The sequence below is a fragment of the Malaya genurostris genome, chromosome 3 (genome assembly GCF_030247185.1).
Source record: "Malaya genurostris strain Urasoe2022 chromosome 3, Malgen_1.1, whole genome shotgun sequence".
NCBI lineage: Eukaryota > Metazoa > Arthropoda > Insecta > Diptera > Culicidae > Malaya > Malaya genurostris.
Genome location: NC_080572.1, coordinates 98888469 through 98916371, shown reverse-complemented (window position 1 = coordinate 98916371; position 27903 = coordinate 98888469). Strand labels below are relative to the sequence as shown.

The 27903-nt window shown below is 36.8% G+C and overlaps 1 protein-coding gene across 2 annotated transcripts; it reads right to left on the bottom strand.

Moving 5' to 3' along the window:
• Positions 1 to 2793: 2793 nt before the first annotated feature.
• LOC131438364 (DNA polymerase interacting tetratricopeptide repeat-containing, protein of 47 kDa) lies at positions 2794 to 4388 on the bottom strand. Of its 2 annotated transcripts, none has more exons than XM_058608361.1 (4): positions 4118 to 4388; positions 3308 to 4065; positions 3083 to 3247; positions 2794 to 3028 (listed from the first exon to the last, which is right to left on the bottom strand). In XM_058608361.1, the coding sequence occupies exons 1-4, from the start codon at positions 4256 to 4258 to the stop codon at positions 2920 to 2922; spliced, it is 1173 nt and encodes a 390-aa protein (XP_058464344.1). In that variant the 5' UTR covers positions 4259 to 4388; the 3' UTR covers positions 2794 to 2919. The 2 variants fall into 2 exon arrangements, with proteins under 2 accessions (XP_058464344.1, XP_058464345.1); XM_058608362.1 differs by having other exon boundaries at positions 3308 to 4074; positions 4118 to 4242.
• Positions 4389 to 27903: the final 23515 nt, after the last annotated feature.

Below are 27903 nucleotides of genomic sequence, written 5' to 3'. Positions count from 1 at the left end.
CTATAACTACTTTTTTCTCTGCTGAAAGAAAATAAAATCCCATAAGGCTTTTGTCAACAGACTTCGCAGCCGATTCATCGGTGTTTACCATAGGACAGTTGTATGTATAGTACTGACGTAATGTAATTATGTGTGAACAATTTGACATATGGTCTGCAGACACAAAAGTATTGCCTTGAAAATAGAATCGAAAGAACAAGTGTGTGTGTTTAACCTATCCCAAGCCCCAATGTCTGGCAACGGTTTACAGAAAAGGAATGTTTCCATGTGTTTGTTTATACACGCAAATAACTTAGTTTATGGTCTTAAGTTTCGTATGAATAATTACCATTTCTCGATCTTACCAATGCCCCAGTTTGCATCCGGACATTTCTTACCAATCGTATCCAAATCTTCAGTCTTCTGAATCAACCAATTACTACACCCTGAGGCACATCTTAATAGTCTTCCATAAAACACTACTAAGAGTAGAAAGATTATACCCATCATAAAGCACTACTAAAAATAGATATTTATATCCATACAGTTACTCTTATTCATAAGACGTATTTTGTTTCATAAGTCGAATTATTCAAGGATGAGATGAGAAATGCGAATCTATGAATATTACAAGGAATGTTACAAATAGATTTTGTGTAAACAAATTGACAAAAATACTGGATATATCACAGCCAATTTGGAACTACATTTAAGGATTTAAATACCCTTTAGCAATAGGACGTCAAGACGAAATACTTGACCAATTTGAAGAGGTTTTAATAATTTTTGACAGACGCAGAAGGTGACAGCGCCCAGCCAATGTAATTCCATTGAGCAAATACCATCATTGACACACGGGAAGGCATGATATAGGATCTTGTGAGCACTTAGTAACCTCACCTTTTCACGACCTGGAATCGAAGAACAAGTGCAAGAAAAAAATTTGCTCAAAGTTGTGGAAAATCCATTCCTATCTCATCACAATAATTGAACCATTCTAGTTCGCCAATAAAAAGCATTTTGAAACGAAAATTTTGAATCCCAGACGAATTCAGTGCTGATAACAGATATAAAGGCTCAGATAACAGATATAGCGGCTCGAACAAAGTTTTGCACCTAAAATTGTGTCGATCGCGGCGACATCAGAAAGTGTTCTTCACACAAGTAATCACCAAGCCTTCGTAGGGCACATTTAGGACAATAAAGTTCTTGCATTCAGTTTTTCAAACCAAAGGTTAAAGCCGATGTAGAATAAAAGAAACATACCCGGCAAAAGACCGATATATGGTTAAATGATAAATAAAAAAAAACAATTGTCCTAATCATTCAACTGTATGCGGAAAAGATTATACAAATAATCTCACAATACAACGAGATCATTTATTCATTTGCATAGGAAAGCACAGTAGATTTGGCCGCGGGAAATATTCCCGTGATTGGTTCACATATCTGCAGTTTCGCTTATGGTGGCCATGGACACGAATCACATATGGCAACCAAGAAACCGCTCACCCTCCCAGTCCATCTTCCATTATATTGCCATGCTCCCCATGTAAACAAAGCATTAAACACATTTTTTATACACGTGGGGATGAATATGTTGCGTGGAATTGCTACTGCAATTTAGTGACCTAATCATTTGTAGTATCTTATATCTGTTTTCGATAAACTATAAACTCTGAAGAAAGATTTGTGCAAAAATTTGAAGTTTCTTAAAACATTATTTTTAACTCACTTCAACAATTCAACAAGTTTTTATAATTCTGGGGCAATCTATATGAAACTATTTGAAAAAGTTTTGAAAACTCATATTTGTGGTTTTGAAACTTTCCGAAAATCCGCGATAAAAATTTTAGTGGTGAGCTTTAGTATTGGTAATACTACTCTTTTATATTGGCAAAGATGCCATTGGTAAGTAAAGAATCCTTTAAACGCACTAGAAATGGATTTATTTTTTAATCGACGCTCATTGATAAAATCAAAATTACGGATATAAACTACTTTCGTATATCACTATTTAAAACTTGATTTTTTTCGATAACGATAAAATTTCCATTTAAACATTGCTTCCCATCTAAGTTATCTGCAACTCTATTCCCATCGCAAAGAAATGGCGAGGTGGACCAAACTTGGTCTTAGCCGCAAAAAAGGCAAAAAAATAAAAGTAGTTCAAGTATCGCAATCTTTTCAGAGTACCTCATCCATCTAAGAAAAAGAAAGCAGCGCTAATTCGCTAAAATAAAAAGAAAAATATATGGAATACGTTAATAGAGTGTGTTTCAGATAGTGCGGGACTCATCAGTTCTAGCAGTGCAAGAACTGCCTGAAGTGCCGGTTGAGAAAGATTCTACAGAATTTAGAAACTATACCGCATCCAATAATTCTATATAGCTTCAAAACTGCCTAAATCTTTTCAGAGCAAATAGCCGATTTGTCATTAAGCCATCTCATGCAACCGGAAATGTCACTTGACTGTTCTCTGGGTGAGGTTACTTTCCTACCGGAACACGAGTTCGTCGACGAAACTTATTGGTTTGTATTTTTGAATAATAGAGCAATTCAGGAAACCTCTTATTTAAATACCGCAATATATTTCGTATCAGCAGCATAAAGCGATATAATTGATACATCATTAACGAACTCAAATAAAGCGATATCTCTCCAAAACTATAGAAAGCAAGAACGCATAGAGAACATCTTCATAAAAGATGCTGCTAGTAATTTCGGAAATGAATTATGAATATAGTGCAACTGGACAATTTTTTCTCATGTACCAAATTTATCTGTGACACTTTAACAAGAAAACAAATGATCAATATTTTTAATATTTATTTGGTGTAAAATGCGGCTTAGAGTGCATAAGATTTAAAAAACGTTACGTAACGTAACGTTCTGTGCAGTCTTTGAAAAAGTTAATTTAATCTCTCGATACACGCTAGTTTAACAAGTTTTTTTAAACGGGATTCGTTTTTGATTCAAAAACTCCATTTCATGAGATGAGTCCTTCGGGAGAACGAAAAAGGCAAGCGTTCCATCGCGCACATAGAACCTGAAAAGTGGGTTTTATAAATATGATTCTGTACATTATGCAAACGAATCATACGTTTTCTCTCGAACGATATCCTTGATGGTTTTTTTTACATCAACTTTATAAACACTTCCAGCTAGTGGATTCTCATAATATACGTTTAAATTGTGTGGAACATACACTCCCTCCTCATCCAATTCCAACGGTTCTTCGTACATGTTTATTAACACTTCCTCCATTCTGTAACCATAGATCAGATTTGTATGATCGATATCAAATCTTTTTGAAAAAAAAACTCACGTGCATTCCTCCGACAGCTGTTGTTGGAAATCGGTGCTCAGAAACTGCGGATAGCAGAATACTGTCGGCCAGTGCAACACACCGTTGCTGTCAGCTTTCACCATAAAGTCTTCGAGCGGTACCAATCGAGGCTTCAGAAGTTTCACTTCAGTTAATGCATCTGGTTCTTCGAACCTGACACCGCGTTGTTTGATTTGTTCAATTGTTCTTTCCAACTGTTCCTGTTTCAATCTCTCTTCTTGTGCTGCTTTTCGATTATCACGTTCTTTGGCTGCCCTTTTAGTAAGCGTACTTTTCCGCAGTTCGAGTGCTTGATTGTTTTTTGGGTCTTTATTTAATATCTCGTCGCACAGAAGAACGCAAACTTCATACTTATTAAGCAAACTAGCACATTGAGCGGCCCTCCAGCGCGCTTTATCATAGTCTGGTTTTAATTCTACCGCTTTTTGCGCATCCAGCAGAGCCGATCGATAATTTTTGATGAAAAAGTTAGCTGCACTTCGATTGTTGTATAACACCGCCCTATATTCCGGATTGGTAGCATCGAAACTTAAGGCCTCCGTGTAGCTTAGTACGGCCATGCGAAATTTTTTATGTTGCATATAAAACTTACCATCATCTTTGTATGCGTCAGCTAACTCTTGAGCGGTGTTTTCCGCCGGATCGTATTTCAGTTGTTGTAGACCTTCCATGAGTGGACTTAGTTCTTCGCCAGGTTCAGGTGGTTTTTGCATAAAAAATGGGTGTTTAGCCATTTCCTAAGAAGTCTTATTTTAACATTTAAGAACCTCAAAACGTACATAAATATACCTGTTCCCACCGATCCTCGGGCCATCCTTCGGTATACCGTCGTTTTTCCAACGAATTTATAAACTGATCTAGTTCATTGTCTAGTTTGGTTGCTAGCTGTAAGCGCTCTTCATCCGACATTCCTTTCTTGTTGTTATCCATATTTATGTAATAATTATTGAGAATTTGAAATATTTAAACTGTTAATTGGGGTTTTTCAAATCTAAAACTAGAACATATCCAGCACGTTGCAAGGGTTGAAAAATGAAAACAAGAAAAGACAGAGCAAATAAAAAAACGAAAATCAAAACAAAACCCAACGTCATTTTACAGTAGAGGCCTATTCACTAGAACAGAGATGCCAGGTATAAATTTCAAATATTTTGAGATAAGGTTGCAAAAGTCTGTAACTCCGAATAATGTCTGACGAGCAAAAAAGAAAAGTGTCGGTGTAATTTCAAAAGTCTGTAATTTTTTTACGAAAGTCTGCAAAAAACTCGATTTTCAAAAGCCTGCGAAAAAAATCTGCAACAAACAATGTCTGCAGCACTATATACGAAATCTGCAGTTTTACAGATATATCTGCAGACCTGGCATCTCTGCACTTATAGAATGACGACCAGTGTGACCAGTTTTTATCTCGATATTTTAGGAAACAGTGTCCTTAGAGTACCTATAACCAGAGTGACGACATCTCATCCGTAATGCTGGCTGTGCATTTTATAACTATTTATCGGAAACGGAATCACCCAGTACGGTGCACTTATTACCTGAATGGTTGTTCGTGATGAAATGAGTGAAACAGTTCTTTTACAATGCGATTGACCTGTTGAAGTCGTACCCACCGCAATTTGTCATGGCATGCTATGCATTGATCATTATGAATTCGTTTGTACCCACACACTGGCAACAACTCAAAACGGTTGAGCCGAGATGATGACAGTTTCGTTCGCTTTGTATTGTATTTGACAGGTCGTTTGCTCGTTTGGAACAAAGCTGTCATTCCAAACGAACAGCTGTCGTCACTCTAGTTTAAGGCACTCTAAGTGTCCTCTAGTTTAAGGCACTCTAAGTCATCCTCATTTATAAATTCAGCAGCTGGAAGTTTTGTATGGACGATCTATAATAGAACTAAAATTGAAACAAACGTATCCCCAGCCAGCCGTTCTAGTTTTATTTATTCGAACAGTTCTTCTGTCAAATTTAAAACTGGTATACACTGCCGTTCTTTTTTTTTGTATTTTTGAAACATTAGGGCATATTCAGGAGTGTTTTAGTTCTAGTTGCATAATTTATGTCAGTTACAAAATTTAAATCTGGATTTTATAACAAGAAAAACTGGTAGCCCCAGCAGTGTTTTACTCGTGTTTCAAATATACAAAAAATAGAATTCAGCTGTTTTTCAAAGAACGGCGAATCTACCATTGACAGTAAATGGAGAAAAACATCGATGAATGTTTCGATTTTGGTTTCAAATGGTATTAAGAAATTATCGTATATTCTCAGATAAATTTATGATTTGTCGATGAATTGTTAGTTTATCTGTAAAAGGGATGCAAATTTTACCACTTTCTATCTATATCCACTGATTAAATCAACATAAAAAGAGATTCGCCCTTTTTCGATTTGTTTACTTCTAGCTTCCCGTGTGAATTATAAAGATATGCCGGCGACAAAAAACTAAACGAGAAGTGATTCCACTCCAGTTACTGCAATGATGAAAGACCCCTTGTTAATGATGGGAAAATTATTTCCAGCAACGCTTTTTTGGTTGCTACGAACTCGTTACCCAGGAAACTTGCTTGCAACTCAAATAAACAAAAACAAACCGCTTCGCATTTCGTACCAATATCGTAAAACTGCTAAGTAATCCTGCTCACTTATTACGTTGGAATCGATCATGCAGGAAATCGCACAAAGTACTGGCAATCAACAGGCAGGATGTCCTGTATCGTCCACGTACCGTAAGATGTACCCAGACATACAATTTTTCATCTAAGCGTTCTATAGTGCCCATAAAAGCGCTGGAACTTAGCTTAAAATGCATATTGCTACCTGTGCGAATTCGGTAAACTTTGATATCCTCGAATAACCGAAGCCGCAGAAACTCAGGAATCAAGACTCATTTAGAAAGGTAGAGCTCTTAGCATCCATAATGATACAGTACGACAACTAATGCGGGAATGATTTTCACATTCTCGCGCACAACGGACTGTAATATCGACGACACGACCTGCCACTCGTCTATTAAAACTGTATCGCAAATCTGACTACCCCTCAGTAACTCGAAATGTCAAAACGAAATTGCTCGAAAATTTGTTAAAACTGGCAACTCGATTTCATAAATTATTGATTTCGAATAACAGATACCATGGATACTGTTGTTCAAAGGCATGTTTATGTAGATAAACAAAACTAACTCCGAATCGATATACCAGTCGCGCATTTTACCACTGTACCTAAGAACAAGAGTCGGCCCTTAAAAGTTAAGTGAAGCGCTATGTTTTTGCGAAACCGATATATATCATTTTATTTGCACTACCAGTAATTGTATGCACCGGAAATTTGATAGCATAGCAGTTACCAATCAACTACATCGGCATCTCACACCATCTTCATTAGAAACATTCAATAATGTATTGTAACTATTACATAGTTTTCATAATATATTCAAATTATGCGACTAAGACTTTCCTATAAGTAGATCGTATCGTCAGTATTACTATTTTTTCACGCCATTGAGACAAACTTTTGTTTTATGACTTTTGCTAACCCTAGAATAGTTTTAGTATGACATCTGGATAATTCTTGTAAAATTCTCTTGAGAAGACTTGAAACGCCTCTTCAATAAAAATCTTCATGAATAACAATCAAGTTTTTTAGCATGATTTAGCAGAGAAATAACATAAATAAATGCATTTTTTCGTTACTGACTCAATGTATAAAGGATCTTTGAAAATAACTTAAATTTAATAATGGTGTTTCAAATCGACATCACAGAACGCAGGAATTTCATTATCGTTCTTTTTCCATTGATTTAAACTTCTGTGAGGGTTCTTCTAGTGTTACGAAATAATATTTTTGGTCTTAATTGAATGCATAATAGACGAAATAAACATCCTGCTCCACCTTTTTTTCGAGTTCTAGAAACAGTAATTTTACTTGATTATTAGCAAATATATATGATTGAAAATTCAGTTTCGTTTTGTGTTGCAACAGATTTGGAAATACATGAATGCATTTTCGTGGATACTGACAATGGATCGGGATACTTTTCTTATTTGTTTGTTTATTTCTATAATTTCGGTTTCTTGACAAATGACGCATAGCAACCAGAACAGTGTTGCCAAAAAATATTAATTTTATCATTATCAAGGGGTCGCTATATTTGTGGTAACTGACGGAAAATCACTCACAGACACATTTTATTCCAATTTTTCTTCGGAGTGCCTGGTCGTGTCGTCGGTAATATTGTGCAAAGACAAAAACTTCTGACATCTAGGACTACTGCGGGAAAACGGATCTCCTATAAACGGGAAACAGCGGCATAAAGAGTTGGATACAAAAATTAAACAAGAAAATGAAGACTGAAAGGTACCGTCACTTCAGAGTCAAACGATCTCGTCGTACATCTCCGTCTTAAAATCGTTCCTGGTGGTTTCGATTGATTCCTGAAATATCTTTGGACGAGCTGGCAAACGTAGACACTCCCGCTCCAGCATGGAGTAGTGCTGTTGTACTAGTTCGGTAGAACGCTAGATGCTCATCTTCATCTGATTATATACGATTGCTATCCATCACGGAATGAACACTACGACTATCTGCATAATTCTTAGTAAAGTGAAGATATGTTTTTGCCTTTCTCTATAGAATTAGAGGTATTAGAATTGTTGGAAAAACCGACTTTCGAACGGAGCCTCGGAGACCCATAGTGTTATATACCATTCGACTCAGTTCGTCGAGATCGGAAAATGTCTGTGTGTGTGTGTGTGTGTATGTGTATGTGTGTGTGCATTTTTCGAAGATATTTGAACGCGCTCAATTTTCTCAGAGATGGCTGAACCGAATTGAACAAACTTGGGCTCGTTTGAAAGCTACTGTCGAGCCATTGATCAAGTTCGAAGATCAAATGGCTGTGATTTTTGGTTCCGGAGATATGATTCTATAAGTGAAGTAACCGACAAAAAGCGTTGTATTTGAACGCGCTCAATTTTCTCAGAGATGGCTGATCCGATTTCAACAAACTTGGGCTCGTTTGAAAGCTACTATCGGATCATTGATCAAGTTCAAAGATCAAATGGCTGTGACTTTTGGTTCCGGAGATATGATTGTATAAGTGACGTAACCGACAAAAAGTGTTGTATTTGAACGCGCTCAATTTTCTCAGAGATGGCTGATCCGATTTCAACAAACTTGGGCTCGTTAGAAAGCTACTGTCGTGCCATTGATCAAGTTCGAAGATCAAATGGTTGTGACTTTTGGTTCCAGAAATATGATTGTATAAGTGACGTAACCGACAAAACACGTTGATTTTTACCGCTCTTGTATATATAAGGGTGCCAAAATTTTGGGATCAACTCTATTTTCGTAAAGTTCTAGTGCTCAAAAGTTTAAGCACCTCGAAAAAAGCCTTCATGCAAAATTGGACCTAAATCGGACATGCTTAAGGGGTGCTGCCCGGTGGTAAAGGTTTGACAATTTTCGATCTTGAAAAAGCACCATAGGAGGGAGTACATGAAATTTCCAAAATCGAAAATTTTTTTTGATGCCAAAACTCTTAAAACTGCATAAAACATCGAAATTTAGTGTCATCTCAAAAAAAAATTTTTTTGAAAAAATCAACTTTCTGGGACTTAGAAAAATTTTCATATTTTTTCTAAGTCCCAAAAAGTCGATTTTTTCAAAAAAAATTTTTTTCGAGATGACACTAAATCTCGACGTTTCATGCAATTCTAAGCCTTTTGGCATCAAAAATTTTTTTTCGATTTCGAAAATTTCATGTACTCCCCCCTATGGTGATTTTTAAAGATATATGAAAATTCCACTAAGTGGACTAAGAAGGGTTTTTGCCTTTCTCTATAGAAAGGTATTAGAATTGCTGGAAAAACCGACTTTCGAACGGAGCCTCGGAGACCCATAGTGTTATATACCATTCGACTCAGTTCGTCGAGACCGGAAAATGTCTGTGTGTGTGTGTGTGTGTGTGTGTGTGTGTGTGTGTGTATGTGTGTGTGTGTGTGTGTGTGTGTGTATGTGTGTGTGCACTTTTCGAAGATATTTGAACGCGCTCAATTTTCTCAGAGATGGCTGAACCGATTTGAACAAACTTGGGCTCGTTTGAAAGCTACTGTCGGGCCATTGATTAAGTTCGAAAATCAAATGGCTGTGATTTTTGGTTCCGGAGATATGATTCTATAAGTGAAGTAACCGACAAAAAGTGTTGTATTTGAACGCGCTCAATTTTCTCAGAGATGGCTGAACCGATTTGAACAAACTTGGGCTCGTTTGAAGGCTACTGTTGGGCCATTGATCAAGTTCGAAGATCAAATGGCTGTGACTTTTGGTTCCGGAGATAGGATTGTATAAGTGACGTAACCGACAAAAAGCGTTGTATTTGAACGCGCTCAATTTTCTCAGAGATGGCTGATCCGATTTCAACAAACTTGGGCTCGTTTGAAAGCAACTATCGGATCATTGATCAAGTTCGAAGATCAAATGGCTGTGACTTTTGGTTCCGGAGATATGATTGTATAAGTGACCTAACCGACAAAAAGCGTTGTATTTGAACGCGCTCAATTTTCTCAGAGATGGCTGATCCGATTTCAACAAACTTGGGCTCGTTTGAAAGCTACTGTCGTGCCATTGATCAAGTTCGAAGATCAAATGGTTGTGACTTTTGGTTCCAGAAATATGATTGTATAAGTGACGTAACCGACAAAACACGTTGATTTTTACCGCTCTTATATATATAAGGGTGCCAAAATTTTGGGATCACCTCTATTTTTGTTAAGTTCTAGCGCTCAAAAGTTCAAGCACCTCGAAAAAAGCCTTTATGCAAAATTGGACCTAAATCGGACATGCTTAAGGGGTGCTGCCCGGTGGTAAAGGTTTGACAATTTTCGATCTTGAAAAAGCACCATAGGGGGGAGTACATGAAATTTCCAAAATCGAAAATTTTTTTTGATGCCAATACTCTTAAAACTGCATAAAACATCGAAATTTAGTGTCATCTCAAAAAAAAATTTTTTTTGAAAAAATCAACTTTCTGGGACTTTTCATATTTTTTCTAAGTCCCAAAAAGTTCATTTTTTCAAAAAAAAAATTTTCGAGATGATACTAAATCTCGACGTTTCATGCAATTCTAAGCCTTTTGGCATCAAAATTTTTTTTTCGATTTCGAAAATTTCATGTACTCTCCCCTATGGTGATTTTTCAAGATATATGAAAATTCCACTAAGTGGACTAAGAAGGCTTTTTGCCTTTCTCTATAGAAAGGTATTAGAATTGCTGGAAAAACCGACTTTCGAACGGAGCCTCGGAGACCCATAGTGTTATATACCATTCGACTCAGTTCGACGAGATCGGGAAATGTCTGTGTGTATGTGTGTGTGTGTGTGTGTATGTGTGTGTGTGCACTTTTAGAACATATTTGAACGCGCTCAATTTTCTCAGAGATGGCTGAACCGATTTTAACAAACTTGGGCTCGTTTGAAAGCTACTGTCGGGCCATTGATCAAGTTCGAAGATCAAATGGCTGTGACTTTTGGTTCCGGAGATATGATTGTTTAAGTGACGTAACCGACAAGAAGCGTTGTATTTGAACGCGCTCAATTTTCTCAGAGATGGCTGAACCGATTTTAACAAACTTGGGCTCGTTTGAAAGCTACTGTCGGGCCATTGATCAAGTTCGAAGATCAAATGGCTGTGACTTTTGGTTCCAGAGATATGATTGTATAAGTGACGTAACCGACAAAAAGCGTTGTATTTGAACGCGCTCAATATTCTCAGAGATGGCTGAACCGATTTTAACAAACTTGGGCTAGTTTGAAAGCTACTGTCGGGCCATTGATCAAGTTCGAAGATCAAATGGTTGTGACTTTTGGTTCCAGATATATGATGGTATAAGTGACGTAACCGACAAAACACGTTGATTTTTACCGCTCTTATATATATATATATATATATATATATATATATATATATGGGTGCCAAAATTTTAGGATCACCTCTATTTTCGTTAAGTTCTAGTGCTCAAAAGTTTAAGCACCTCGAAAAAAGCCTTCATGCAAAATTTGACCTAAATCGGACATGCGTAAGGGGTGCTGCCCGGTGGTAAAGCTTTGACTATTCGAATCAATCTGCATCAATTGTTGTCAAAATTAGTGTCCAAAATTATTTAATAAAAGTATGAAACATATTTTCATGAGACTGTTATGAAAGAAAAGAAAGGCATTATCACACCACTAGGTGGATTAAGAAGGGGTTTTTTTGTTTTACGATAGTGATAAAATGTACTCTTTCAGCCTAACCTCACTGTTGAATGAAAATCTAGTGATAGAAATATATTCCTTCATATAAAATATTGTATTTACATGAAGAATCGGTTTCGGTTTTCAAACAACTAAAAATAAATGCATTCTTAGAACTGTTTTCGAAATATATGGGAGTGATTCCACGCCCTTAATCATCGTGTGAAATCTGCTCCGTTCGCTTCTACACACTTAATACCATTTCTTGAGCTCGGCATAATAAAATGCCGAAACTGATCAGCAACACCTAAATTTGCTGATTGCCCAGCAATCAATACGCATGTTTCTGAACTTCGTTAAATGCATTCACTGATATTTCGGTAAAATGCTTCACTTTGCCGAAATTTGGCATAATTGCTTGCTGAATTTATCAGTAAACAACAGATATGCCGACATCAGCAGAGACGTTTGCCGAGATTTCGGAATATGCGCTAGCTGTTGCCGAAATTCAGCACGACAGCTGTCATTTATTGCCACGTTACACTTTCGCTACGCATTGCGCGATTATTTTCTGATGAATTTCTCGAGTGAAAAAATGGATAATCTTCGAAGAAACGTGGAACCACTTGCAAGTAAAAATATTGAATAAATATAGTGACATGTTTCGCTTTATAAAAAGCGACTTTATCAGATCACATTATAAGGGAAAAACACCCAACACGGGGCTCAAAGAGTCCTCGAGACAAAACTTTGAGGGATATGCGAAAAAATAACCCAATGCATGGACAAATTCAATAGATCAAAGTAAGTTTATTTTTTGAACAATACCGTGTATGCATCATTAAATATTGAAAGTTTTTGTATATTTATTTTTATTTCATATTTCCAGCTCGACTCAAGGTGGCCGCATTCAGAAACGCCGCTTTTTATTATGCTACATGTTTTAAGGTAGAGGCTGTAAGCACTACTGGCAACAAATTTGTAAGCTTCCTTTAAGTGTTAATAAAATGAATTTTTGATCCTGAATGGTGTGTTTATAATGTTTAGAAATTACAAACAAAATTAATTGACTAGATTTTTAATTACTGATGATTCGTTAATTTGTTTTTTTTTTTTCATTTTTTCGATTTATTGGATTGCCGAATATTCAGCGAACGTTTCACTGAGCAAACAGTAAATCTTATGCTGGCGATTTTGGCAATATTTGACGTTTGTTAAATTTGAGGGTGCCGAGACGCTCAGTTATTTTATTTTTGCCGAGATGATTGCTGATTACTCGGCTGTGCGAATCTCGGCATTTTTTTGCCGAGACTCAGCTAAAAAATTTAAGTGTGTACACAGTCATGTTATCCAATTGCTTTGAAAACTCCTTTACAGCATTTAAATTTTTCTTGGTGAACAAGATTAGATCAACTGTTCAAATCGAAGTATTTGATCTACAACGGAAAGGAAAATAGGAGTAGTGTCTTAGCAATATTATGATTCAAAGCTAGTACCTGCGCAAATACCCTTTTTATATTTTTCTTCATGCTGTAAATTCTTCTTGCTATTTACTGGGTTTACTGGGCGAATTAATCAGTATTTCGGCATCCGTAATAACCAACTAACCATTGTTCTTCTGGTTCGCACAAATCGCGTTCGATTTCTTTAAGGATAAATTATATTTTATAAATAAACAACACGTAACCAAGGTTCTGGTAACTATTATTGAAAATCAACAGATTTCGTCCTTTGTTGCCAGTTTCAATAGTTTTCCAGACAATTTCGTTTTGACATTACCAGTTACTGAGGGGTACTTAAATTTACGATACAGTTTTTATAGGCGAGTGGCAGGTCGTGTCGTCGGATACGCCCTTGCGCATTTTTCAAAAAAAATGGCTGGTTTTCGTGACTAAGACAAATCTGCGAGTAATTTAATCGTCTCATTTACTATTTCCAGTGGTAACAGGCTCGGAAACCATCTGAAATAAAGAAAAAAAAAGTTTCGCCCTTCCTTACTAGCAATTGAAGTATCGCCCCGTTTGTTGTCATGGAACACGGAGGGAGAAACTTACGTAAACAAATGGAATGACAGTTTCGCCCATTATAGTTCTTTGTATTATAAAGGTTGAGATTTTTGTAGAATCCGAATTTTTAGGCAAAATTATAGGATTTGGAAGCTTTTATTGGTAGGTGAGAAAAACTCGATTTGTTTACTTTTGTAAGATTCGCCCATCTTTGAAAAACAGCTGAATTGAGGTTTCTATGCCCGGTGAAAAATGAACGGTGGCCCTACTGAAAAATTGGTGGCCAACACGTTTCCTGATGAAAACAAAACAATATGTAAAAGCGATTCACACGCAGCATCAAGCGGCTATCACCTGAATGGAACGATTACGGAACAACAACATTAATTGTAAGCAATTCATATGAAAGGACACTACGTCAAGTTCACGGAACTTTTTAACGTCGGATACGTGAGCAATATTCGGCTAAATAAAATTAATAAACCAATCTGGACGTCGACCGAAGTTGATTGATCGTCTGAACTGTGTTCAATGCATTCGTTTCCTTATGAAAACAAACCAAGCTCATTTGCATTTGTGGTTGTAAGTGAGCTGTCAGAGAGCCTAATGGCATCGTAGACCAGTTTTAAATTTGACAGAAGAACTGGTCGAATAAATAAAACTAGAACGGCTTGCTGGGGATACGTTTGTTTCAGTTTCAGTTATATTATAGACCACCCATATGAATCTCGCAGCTGCTGAATTTGCTCTTAGTAAAATGTTGCTGAGACTGCTAGTTTTATACACCACCCATTTGAATCTTGCAGCTGCTGAATTTGCTCTTATTGAGGTTCATGGCAAGTATCTCATTGGTCGTTATAAAAAAACGTGTCAAATAACGAAAACATCACACAATGACGCAAAGTACAAAAAAATAAATAAAAACTTTCCATTTAACACACTCAATTATTTTGTACTTAACTTTAGACGTTCTTTGCCCCATTGTGAAATATATTATTGCGCTACCGATTTTCAATTGGTTGAGTTTTTGATTACACCAAAAATAACTAATGAACTGTGCGTAAAATTTGAAGTGAGCAGCTTGACGAACACTAGCAGAAGTCGCCATGGTCGATATTGTTTTGGGTGCTGTTTCACACAAAATTTTTGTTCTGCAGTTGGTTAAAATCGCAAGTTTACTTTAGTTTTATTCTGATTTAATTCACATGTGATGTATGAATAGAACGTTTGTTTACACTTCTGAAAGTCGTGTTTTAATGATTGTAGTTGGGAAACTTTTGCAATAGGCAAGAGAGCTTTGTTGTCATTTCGGAACGAAGTGGTATATTTCGATAGCATATTTCCAACGTATAGCCACATATAACAGATATACAGGCTCACATATGAACTGTGTGTAAAATTTACTCAATCAGCGTGGCGAACACTGGCAGATGTCACCACAATCGACATAAGGTGCCACCACGATTTGGGTTCCGCTCCGCTTTCACATGAGCCACAAATTTTTGGCGCAACATTCACTTCACGCTAGATTTTTGTTTTGCTGTTGGTTGAAATGACAAGTTGAGAGAAATGCCAAATTCGTGCGCACGAAAATAGCAGCACTGCGCACCCATACAATTGACATTATATGTTCAATGTGATATCATGCGATGGCGTTGCTGAACTGAAGATTGACTTCACTCCAAGCTGACAGAGTCTGGCGTGACGTAATTTATGCATGACGCCTTATTCGTTAGTATCATCCTGTTAATTTTTGAGTTCCAGGGTTTAAAACAATTCTGATCTTATATGCTGGTTCGGGTGTTCGTTTTATATCGCTTACCTATCACCACAGATAACAGATATAAAATTTGCTCAATCAGCGTGGCGAACCAACCACCCCGGTGGCACGATTGTCATCTGCATACAATTGGCTTGAAGCCGAAAATTTTGGTGCTTTGGTTCTAGTTCGCTGTCAAATGCTGTGTTTAAGCAGTGTTCACACGCGCACATTTTTCTTCATGCGGTTACACCACCATAAGGAAACGATTTCGATGTAATATAATCAAACTATAATGAACCACAATTTCTTTTTCTTATTCAAAAAGAGGTCAAATTACTTGTTTTATAGAGAATACTAGACTAGAGTTATATTTATATTGCGTTTGAAGAAATTAACAATTTGAAGAAATGACACCAGTGTGGTTTGATTGTATGGTATGAACGTAGCTTAACATATTGTTGACAACAACGCCACCAAAACAAAATGGGTCGGTTTCAGGAACCAGCTTCCATAGCAGGAGGGTGGAACCAACTCGTAGACAACTTGACAGCTCCCATACATCGAGAATATAAGTAAAAGTTTTGGTTCTCTGGTTTCACAATGGCGTCGTAAATAGAATAACATTTGGAAATAGGGTATCTGTTTTTCGACAACCTGCAACTTAAATTTTTATATTGAAATAAGTAAAATAAATTTTGCTAGCCTTTCTTGACATTTATAAAATAATTATGATGATTAGTTACAATGGTTTAGTATAAGTATAATTTTTCTCTTCTCATCAATAGAAGGTTTCAAAGTAGTTCATCACATTTCAATGAACAATGAACGTGAAATAAGGTATTCTACTGAATCTTGAAGAACAATACTACTAATTTGAAAATCAAGATTAAATCTATGTTTCTCTTATCTTTATCCGAGTCGTTAGAAGAACATCCAATGATACCAAATACTCTTACAAATGCTACTAACTCCTATAATACTATAGCCAAAAATAATTCATTTGCAAGCTTGTTTTATTGAGTTGGCATAATACTTTATTATCATCACTAGCAACTGATTCTCTGTCAATGAATTGGGCAAAATAAATTTTTTCAAAGTTCAACCAATGTATGTTATTTACTATCACATCAGGATTAAATGTCCGATCTACTTCTAAACAGTCATCGAACCAGGTAATCGTAAACGACTGGCAAAGCCAAGTTCACGCATTGCCACTCCTTTTACAGTAGCTTAAAGACAAAGCCACTGAAACTAAGAAATCCTGTCGCCATCATATACTTAAAGAGAACGGGAGTTGATGGATGTTGAAATTCCTAACGGGCAGCACACTATTAGATCTAATCGCAAATATTGTAGAGAATTCCGCACCTTCGCGCTATTATTGCCATTAGGCACGAGGTCATACAAGTGAATGTGATCCGCTGTGCAAGTAACACACTTCCTGGTCATGGGTCCAGTATCGAATCCTGCTCATTGAACCTAAGGCGCCGCTTGTATCAATTAAACCTCATAAATTAATTTATTTATGAAAGAGCGTACTTCAATTATTGTTGCGTGTGCCTTTCGAAGTATTCGCCCGAACTTCTTCACTATGTTGTACAGATGGAGCCGAAGTTCTGAACCACTTTTATTAGCTGCCAGCGATTGATCGATATTTCACGTGTCTTCTCCGCCGCTTGCACTGAACCGGCACACAGGCTCGTATTATGGCGCTTCGAAGAGATGTCGAAAAGTGCAAAATGAGGTAACCACGATATTTAGTCTACCGCAGTCGTGCTAAGAAACTCGAGAAGGTATAGCGACTTAACTTTTGGCGGATGAAGACCTTGGTGGCATGCCTGCTACCGTAAATGTATGAAAGTGAAGGTTATTTGCTTCAATTATGATGAGCTGCAATTTGCTTCATCTAATTTGGACTGTCTCAAGATTTTAGAGCGAAGAGAAAAAGATGATACTTTGAAGAGTGCGAACAAAGCGCTATGGATATAATATGCAAAATGTGATAGTAAATTTATACTTCCGTTTGGAATCTTTATAAAGACTTATGAATTTTAGTCTTTTGCTTTTCTCTTACAGGCGGGCTATATAATCAATATGAAAATCGATACCCGAAAGTCGAGTTTCGTGTACCATTCTAATTAGTTTGTCAAAATTGCAAAATGTCTGTGTGTCCGCATATGAGATCATATGTAACGAAAATGAGCACTCAGTTTTCTCGGTGATGTTTAAATCGATTTTAAATGATACTAGCTGATTTACCCGGCGTTGCTCGGAAATGTTTCGTGAAGGTAACGCCGATTGTTTGTAATGAAACATTTGATTGAAATTCCTCAAAGTTTTCCATCTGATAATGATTATTTTATAACGAAAGGCTGTTTAACATCATAACTACATTCGTACTATAGCATAACTTTTTTTTATATAATTTATTTTACCCCGGCTTTAACCATTTTGGTCGTTCACCGGGGAGGAAAACCTATAGAACAACGCTTCAGTTAATACAAATGTTGTTATAAACTTATTTCCATTACCTTGAGTCTTCAATTCAGATCAATGTTGAGGATACTTATTCCCCCTCCCTCTTTGACTATTTTTGTGAACCTCACTTAGTTGCTAGTAATATGCTGTACTCGTAAAGAAGTACCAATTTTTCGTAAAACCCGATCAATTTTTTCTCACGCTTTCCATGTTCGGGGCATTTGCTACACTCCCTCATCCTCAAAATAATCTTAAAATCTATTTTGATTTAACTTCCTTTTTGTCAGTGAACTTACTACAGATTTCCTCTATGATTACCCGGAGTAGTGTAGAAAGTATCTGTGCTTTTCAAAAAATATCGATTCCCACCTTTGGTACATGTGCCAAACTTAGTGGCGATTTGTTTAGTTGTTTCGTAGTTATGCTGAGACTTAAATACACTCGCGTTCATAGACAGATATAGATTATTTTCCTTTAGTTCTTTAAATTCCCCGGCAAAATAGAACCAGATCTTTTGAAATTATTTAAATAAAATTGCGTTGCATACAAATTAACAACAGCAATACTATCTACTACGACCTTGAAATTGTTGCCACTCTCTTGTTTTACAAAAAAATGGGAGATGAAAATTTATTTTTATAAACCCCACCTTCTAGTCTAAATGTCGATTCTCTTCAAGCCTTACCTTACCTAACAGCTATAGTCGGTCCATAGCTGCTCGTCGTCAGCCACTCGAGACACAGATGCTTCTGAGATCACCCTCCACCTTGCTCGCTGCGCTCCTCTTCTTCTTGTACCAGTCGGATTAGATTCAAGAACCATTTCCACTGGGCTGTCGTCCAACATCCTTATGATATACCCAGCACATCGTAGACAACCGATTTTAGCTGTCCGTACGATGGTGGTTTTCCTAGCAGCTGTTGCAATTCGTGATTCATACACCGTCTCCACGTTCCGTCTGCACTTCGCCATAGATGGTCCTCAGCACCTTTTTTTCGAAAACACTGAGGGCGCGTTGGTCCTCTGCCAACGTTGGTTCGTGCGGTAGCGTACTTTTCTCGATCGAAGGGTTTTTCTGAGTCCAAAGTACGCACGATACACGAACTCGTCAATAACCACGATATCGTCACCGTCTATCAATATTCGTGGTAGGAGGCGTAGTGTTTCTTCTCTAGATCCTCTTCCTCTCATGCATTTTGTTTTTTGACGCATTTATGACCAGTCCGATACGCCTAGCTTCAGCTTTCAGTCCGAGGTAGGTTTCCGTCATCTTCTCAAGGTTACGTGTCACAATATCATTATCGTTTGAGAAGCCAAAAAGTTGTACGGACTTTCGGAAGATCGTGTCACTCGTGTCGATTGTCGCTCTTCGAATCACACCTTCCGAGGCAATATTGAACAAGATAAAAGAGAGGCCATCACCTTGCGGAGCCCTCTCCGAGATACGAAGCGTACTCGAGAGCGTCCCAGATACTCGGACGTAGCACATCACTCTATCCATCGTTGCTTTGACCAATCGCGTCAGTTTATCCGGGAAACCGTATTCGTGCATGATCTGCCATAGTTGTTCTTGATCGATTGTGTCGTATGCCGCTTTGAAGTCAATGAATAGGTGATGCGTGGGTACGTTGTGTTCACGACACTTCTGGAGTACTTGTCTTATCACGAATATGTGATCCGTAGTGGCGCGGGCTCCAGTAAATCCTGCTTGGTACGGCCCTACGAATTCCTTAGCTATTGGTGATAGACGACGGCAAAGGATTTGGGAGAGTACCTTGTAGGCGGCGTTCAGCAATGCGATTGCGCAGTAATTGCAACAATCTATCTTATCGCCTTTTTTATAGACGGAATATACCACTCTCTCCATCCATTCCTGCAGTAGAATCTCCTCTTCCCAAATCTTAGAAATCATCCAGTACAGCGCTCTAGCCAGTGCCTCTCCTTCATGTGTGAGCAGCTTGCCTGGTAACTGGTAATTGCCCGCGGCTCTGTTGTTCCTCAGCTTGCCGATCTCCTCACCTATCTCTGACATATCAGGTGCTGGGAATCTGTCATCGGCTGAGCGTGCACCCAGATTGATTCCTGTGTCGTTCTCTGTATCTTGTGCTTCGACATTCAGATGCTCGTCATAGTACTGCTTCCACCTGTCGATATCCTCACGTTCGTTCGTGAGAAGGTTACCCCTGGTATCTCTGCACATTTCGGCCTGTGGCGTGTAGCCTCTACGAGAGCGGTTCACCTTCTCATAAAACTTCCGTGTGTCGTTTGCGCGGTACAGATGTTCCATCTTGGACTTCCTGGTGACGTTTTTCCCTCCGGAAAACCGTGTTCTGTCTGTTCCGCGCCTGTCTGTATCGATCCTCGTTCGCTCTCGTGCGGTGTTGCAACATCCTCCCCCTTGCTACATTCTTCTCTTCGACCAACTGTTGACATTCGCCGTCAAACCAGTCATTTCTTCGATTCGGTAACCTCGTACCTAAAACGGTTACAGCACGGCGGACCATATATTCCTCCAGCCGTCTTCAAAAGTCGCCGCGCCGAGCTGCTCTTCTGTTGGTAGCACTAGTTCAGTTGTTGCGCGTATTCCTCTGCAGTACGAACGCTACGTAGCTGCTCGAGATTTTCGTTCATGTGCGACGAGTGTTGTGCATAGTCGATAGTTTTGAGCGCATACCGGGACAAGGTAGTGGTCAGAATCAATGTTGGCGCTGCGGTAAGTGCGAACATTGATGACGTCGGAGAAGAATCGCCCGTCGATGAGAACGCGGTCGATTTGATTATCCGTATGTTGATCAGGTGATCAACAGGTATGTAGTCATGCATGACATTTTCACGTTTTATTTTCCTTAGTTAAGATATAGCAACATTACCTTGATGGGTCCATTTTACCCCATCTTCCTCTACAATAATCGATAATTCAATATTATGGCGATTAGTTAAACTGTTTTATATAAATTATCAGTCATTAAAATTTTTGGTAGCCTTGTTCTACATCAATGGATCGAGCAACCCATTGGTGTTGATCCTTCTAATTTTTTTTATAAAGGAATATTTAGCCCCGGTTTTAACCGTGTAGGTCTTTCGCTGGGGTCATCATAGGCGGGTTAGGCTCGGTTATAATCGATTGCTGAATTTTTGATTATAGAAGATAAAACTCCACATTCGATTAGAGCATCAATTTAATTAAAATATATTCCCTCGATTCACTAGGCTTCACAATCAGTATCGAGCTTTGAAATGTATCTTCTGGAACCTATAAACATCGATTGCTTTTATAAATCGCAGATAATTTGTTCAATTACTAGGATTCGTTTCGTTTATACAGCCTACCAGTACCAGCGGCTGGTACGATTTATCGTCAACTACTGGCTAACCTACGCGAGCTAATCAACACCGTAGAAGATTAATACAGGTGGTTACGTTAACGCGAATAAAACGAAAGAAAAAAAATTCATTGATAATGCATTTAAAGACTAACCAATTTCGTATAAGGTTTAGTTGAGAGACGAGTTATGATTTATAAACGATAATTATTTTACAGGTCAAAGGTACAAATAAGGCAACCAACAGTAGATTCTTGAATGCTGTACTACTTTTGTAAATATAATAGAAATGATGTTCAATTTAACAACATTCGTGATAATAATTATCGAGAAGATGGCAGTATTTGATACTGATATACGGCAACCCCGTAAAACTGGCCTGCCATAATGCTATTTTATATAACGCGTCGTGAATCTGATATACGTAAGGAACATTGAAAAGTGCATCTCGAGTGCAGTTGATAGAAACTACACTGATGGAGACGTTGGTTAGTTTTTTCCCATCTTAAAATTTTGCTTTCTTCATATAGCGTAAACTCAACTATGATTCTATGACCTGTCGCAGGTACAAAACTGTACTGAAATGAGTCCATGGATAAATATGAATAATGAATGAAAAATTAAATTAACAGCATGGCAGAGTATTTCATTAGTTTTATTATTGTACAATTCTATCTATAACGAAACAAAATGTAACTCGTTGATATCTAGATCAGGAAAGTTTCAATTGTTTATGTCACCATGCACATGCAGACGATTCCGAATTTGCAGTTTGGGACTGCAGTGAACAGTTGTAGGCTTCCGCAGGCCAAATGCTGTTTGGTGAAAATTATATGCTCGACTGTGATTGCATGCACCAACAACCGTATGCTTCATGTCGTGTTAGTGGTGGGAACAACGTGTACACCGAAGCTGATTACACAGAAAGAAATGTATAATGCAATTATATATATGATGTCATTTATCGTTCAGTTATGGCTGCAAAGCGTTCGGGGTTGTTGTTCTTCTTTATAGAGTACAGTAACTTACGAGATAGGTGATTCAATTAATACAAGCGTACATTCGGTGTCACATTGTGTGCATATAGTTTGCAAATTGCTTTATGTAGTTCGTAGATCAAATTGACTCCGATTGGAAAACATTTATTATAGCGATATGGATGGTGTTGAATTTCTATTATATCAAGGTTTTCACTAAAATTGTGATATATTTTCCTTATGTTGTTTATATATAAGAATAGTTATTGTTTATTAGCTTATCTTAGATCTATTATTTATCGGTTATTTTCTTGATAAAATTCATGGTTCATTTCACCGAAAGTCGTTACACCGAAAAGGCTATTTCGCCGAAAGGGTAATTTTGAACATTATTAAGCGGCGGCCTCTCGTATACAAACCTGTAACCGCCTCGTTTGCCCGGTCTACTGAAAGCTAGATTTCTTTGTTTTAGTTAAGTGATGTGGCGAAGCCGTATTCGATATTTTTTTCTTTGCACTCAATAAACGGAAAATACTGCAAACATTTGCCTGGTATATACACCTAAGCAAATAATTTGATGCTTAGTAGCTAATATAGTCAACAAGCTGTCTCTGGAACTCCGTTCTGAGGATCATGAATTAGTCTTTATTCAAGAGAGTAGTCTTTCTACAACTTTATTTGTCTTTATTTTAAATCAATTCCAGTTACGATATTAGGACAATTGAAGGATCCGGCGAAATGGCCTTTTCAGCGAAGTGTCATTCGGTGAAAGGACCTTGTGAAATGGCTTTCGGTGAAATGACCCTGACCCCAAAAACCGAATAAAAAGGCGGAAGGCTAATGTCAGAGACATAACTGAGTAGTGTGAATATGAATAAAACTGACATGCATTTTCCATACTTTCGAATATCGATAATCGCACGTACTAATTGATTGATTGTGTGAGTTTTGCAAACATTCAATGCATCACTTGCACAATTGTAACTGTAACACACGAAAACAACAAAATACGGGTTGTGTAGGGGACAAGACCGATTAGATCAAAAATTGTAATGTTCAAATTCATTAAAATAAACTTAAAAATATTAAAAAATTGAAAAATCCATAACAAATAGTTTTTTGTTATCTAGGATTTCAGAATTTATGTTGGGAATTGATAAGACTTTGATTTCAATAACTTAGTTGTTAACTTTATTACGATTTTCGTCGTTGATTATCAAGTCAAGAGTGCTTCAATCAACTTAGTTCGACTTTTGGCAGTGTAGCACCATCCTATGCGACTGAGTGAGTGTGAAGTGAGAAGAAAATTTTACCTCAGCAAAAAAATGAAATTGAATCGTCAACATTTTCGTGCAATGAGTAATTACGACTTTCGTCGTTGATTATCCAAGAGTGCTTCAATCAACTTAGTTCGACTTTTGGCAGTGTAGCACCATACTATGCGACTGTAATAAGCTGGTATATCGAATTCAAATTCGTGGTCAAAGAAGACCGTACTGAAAATATTCCTGACTATATTTCCGATGATACGAGGAAAAAAATATGTAGTTGCGTTAAATACTACAAGAGATATCTGCGATTAAGTTGTACCCATTCTAGAACAGGGTAAATTGTGTAAATGTGCCCCATAGAAAAGTAAGTCGTACTCACGACAAAACATTTGTTTTGGAAGAACTGGTTCAGTTTTTCTCCGGTTTTTGCATTCATAGTTTTGACCGGTTCTTGCATAAGGTGTTTATAAACGATTCTTGCATTGCAGAACCGGCACCTGGTTTTTTACTCTGAGTGTTTCTATCTGATTTTTGCAGTAAAAAATTACGGAGTTTCCAAACTAAATTGCACTTAACGGATTTTTGTTATCAGTCGTTCATATAAAAGTAACCAAAATATTCGATAACTGCATGTTTAATAGCTTCGCTACAATATATTTAGATAACCTAATGTATTTTCATCCAGATATTATATAAAACAATGCTCGATTTGTCTGAAGCGAGATAATGCTTTTCCAAGCTATCATAATTTAAACATAGATTTTTGGTAAATTTGTTTTTCTTTCATCGAATATTAATTTTGCTTTGCTGGTCATCGTTTTGAAAGTTTATTTCTTAAGGGTAGAACGACTCAAAATATTCTTCGTCAAGTAGAGTATGGTAGCTTAAAATGGTATTTGTTGATTGGGATAAAGTTTCGAAGTCGTCGTTTTGTTTCTTTTGGTAATAGCGTCAAATTTTACAATATATGTTAAAGCCGGGGTAGAAAAAAAAAATACAATATATGTTTTTTCTAAGAATGCTTGTAGAAATGGAACAATGTATATTTTTTTTACTTCACAAACAGTTACCAAAACAAGTAACTTCACAACAAGTTACCAAATAAGTATACGATATATAGAATGAAAAGAATGTAGTGAATTTGACCAGACATTTCTTGGTATCCGTCCATTTCTGTCATTGTCTGTATTTGAAACATGAAATAAATATGCAACTGAAAAATAAACACTCTTTCTTGAATTCATGATGAAAATCATTTCTAGCAACATTTGCTATATTTTGTTATGTGAATGCGTCAAATCTAATGCTGAGTAATTAAAAAATCTCATTTTACTGTTAGGAAACTACGCACACTTTTTAAAAATAATCACTTTCGAGGGACATAAATAAAACGAACGATTCTTAATTATTACGATACAGACTACATTATTTTTATAGTATACATTGATCGTCAGTAAATAGTCACATTGGTCACATTAACCATACTGTTTTTGTAATCCCAAGTAGTGCAAAACAAAATTGATTAAGATAAAGACTACACTCGAAAAAATGTTTTTATGTTGAATATTTTTGAAGCATAGTCAATTTCCTAAAAGAGGTTGCCAAAAGGTGAGATAACTAAGTGCTCACAAATTCCTATCTCATGTCTCCTCGTGTGCCTAAGATGACATTTTGTCAGTAGAACGGCATCGACTGTGCTACTTACAGTTACAGAATAACGAATTTTATTGGAGGAAAATCACTCAGAAACAAGAAACTAAAAATTAACAAAAAATCAAACAGAAACGTTGGAGTCTAGAAAAATATGTATTTTGTCTATGCTGCTTTGATTTGTTGACTTCTGATTAGTCTGCACTGAGATACAGTGGACGCCGCAAATCATGATTTTTAGGAAGCGTTCTTGAAAATACTCCTTCGCCGGCTTATTTCTTAATATATTTCCACGAAAAAATTACAAAATGATGTTCGAATAATACGATAGATCTAAAAAAAATCGAAAAATGGTGTTTTTTCGTCAGTCAGACCCTACCCTAAACTCTGTTTCAAATGAATGGTCTTATGTTCCCATAGATCGCTACACGGAACGACCGAAATTAGCTCTGCGCCTAATTCGTATTACTGTTTTTGAATTAGTTGATTTTAACATAAAAATTTCCAAAATAACTACTTTTACTTTGCTGAAAAAACTCTTATTTTTAGAGAATGTGTTTAGTTGGTGAATATCCTGGACACAAACCAGCAATATTTCAATCCAACACGAAATTCTCATTGACAACTAATTTTGTTATTAAACTGAAGGACAGCACAAAGAAAACAAAACTGAAATGGGTATTATTAACAAGTTTATTAGCCAAAAACTTTTGAGAAGTGTCAAAGCAAAACAATCCATTAAAAAGCTAAAAAGTCTTATTGAACTTGCTTGAAAATTGTTTTGATGTTTTTCGCATGTGTTCGATATATCTTTATTTAAATTTCTAAACCGATATGTAAAAATGTCGTAAACTGTTAGTGGAAATCGTATTTATTCAGAATTTGTGCGCACTTGAAGCGATTGTGCGTAATAATGTTTTTACGCGGAACAGTGAAGTGAATTTCGAATGTTTCACTCTAATTGTGATGAAGTTTTTTTTTTGTATCTTCAAACCTTCCGAGCTGCGCCGTCCGGTGTACTACTTGTATTCGGTTTTTGTTTTCCGAGTGCTCAAAGTTTTCAGTGAGAATGAAGAAAACAGTGATTTAGAAGAAAAAAAATTCAAAACTATGTTTATGTTTCGTTTATGTGTTTTTCTCCGATACAACATCGTATTTATATAGAAAAGACAACCGCGTCTGAATTTTTTTCGGCAGTAGTGTGCCATCTAGTGACTAGTAGTCATTACGGTGCTACCGTTTCGGTGACAGGGCGCCATATAACTGCAGATTGCAGAAGCCAATTCAACCATTCATATTGGTTGAAAACAACATTTTATTTCTTTAATTCAACTAAAATATTAGTTGAATGGAAATGAAATGTGCCTTAGCTAAGAAATGACAGCACGTTTAATTTGTGAATTCAACTAAAAAAAATAGTCATTTCAACAAATATTTTATTATTATTAAGGGAATGAGAATAAAAAATCTAAATTAGCAAAAGTAAGATTTTTTTTAGTTGTCTCAAAAAATAACTAACTATAATCAGCAAATCAACTAAATTTTTCGCGAAAATGCTGATTTCGGTCGTTCCGTGTATTGAATTTTATCCTGATCCGAATTACAGGGTGATATGCACCAAAAAAATGAAAAAAATTGTCACTCACTTAGACTCAAACTTAGATTAAAACGAAAGACCGAATGGTCCAATAGATTGCTATTGAATTTTATCTTTATCCGACTTCCGGTTCCGGAATTACAAGGCAATATGAACAAATCCACGAGAAAATGTGTACTAATTTTTCTCGGAAGTGTCTCAAGCGATTTTTTCAAACTAAGATGCAAATGAAAGGTCTTGATTTTTTTTAAAAAGTCCTCGATAAGTTGATCCAGATACAACTTCCGTTTCCGGTATTACAGAGCGATGAGTGAAAATTTTCAATTTTATGAGTATTTTTTCACAAGCGATGGTGAAACGAGGTGCACATTTTTATAAAACTTACTACTAAATTCATCTAGTTAGCAGATCTTGTTAGTTAGTGGATATATAAATCTACTTTGGGACTATTAGTCTCCAGTTTCCGCGACCGGAACTACCGATAATAGTGAAGAAAAGGTCCAAAACCGGAACTCACTTCGATTTCTCAGCAACGGTTAAACCGATTTTCACAAATCATGATTCAAATTAAAGCTCTCGGTGTCTTAAAACATACTGTGCAATTTCATTCAGATCCAACTTCCGGTTCCGAAATGAGTGTCAAAAATTTCAAACTGTCATAAAAATGATTCAAAATCGGTACGCATCGGTACGTGCTGGTAAGGAAGAAGAACCGCCTAGCATACAGCGTGCTTAGTTCAATTTTGTATAACGTGCAGGGTTGCCACATTTAAATCTATGGTAGGTGATGGTAGTTTATACCAGAGAAAGTATGAACATTTATGAATATGAAGAAGACAAACTTCAGAAGCTGTCAGAAGTGTTACGAAAGTAACACTTTGTTTTCGACGGATGAGGCATCGTGTCATTACGTGAAACCAGTGATGGAGTGCGAAGAAATCAACGTTCTTGTTTGTCGAGCTTTGGAAAACAGGGAAGGTCTTCCAAAACGATAAGGAATCGAAAAACCTTTTTTAATCCACCTTGTGGGTAATGATGACTTTCTCATAATACCTATATTTTTTTCGAAAACATCACTAGAAGATTCTGTCAAGATTTTTTTTTTCAAACTTGAATAAAATCAAAAACTAGCTGAATTTACCGCACCCACAGATCGCCTGACATACCAAGTACTTCTTTGACTTGACTTCTCCAGGAATTTCCAGACAGGGCTTGCCGGGAATTTGCTAAACATCCGCTCATCGCTCATTACGATGCATTTCGGTTGCACCAAC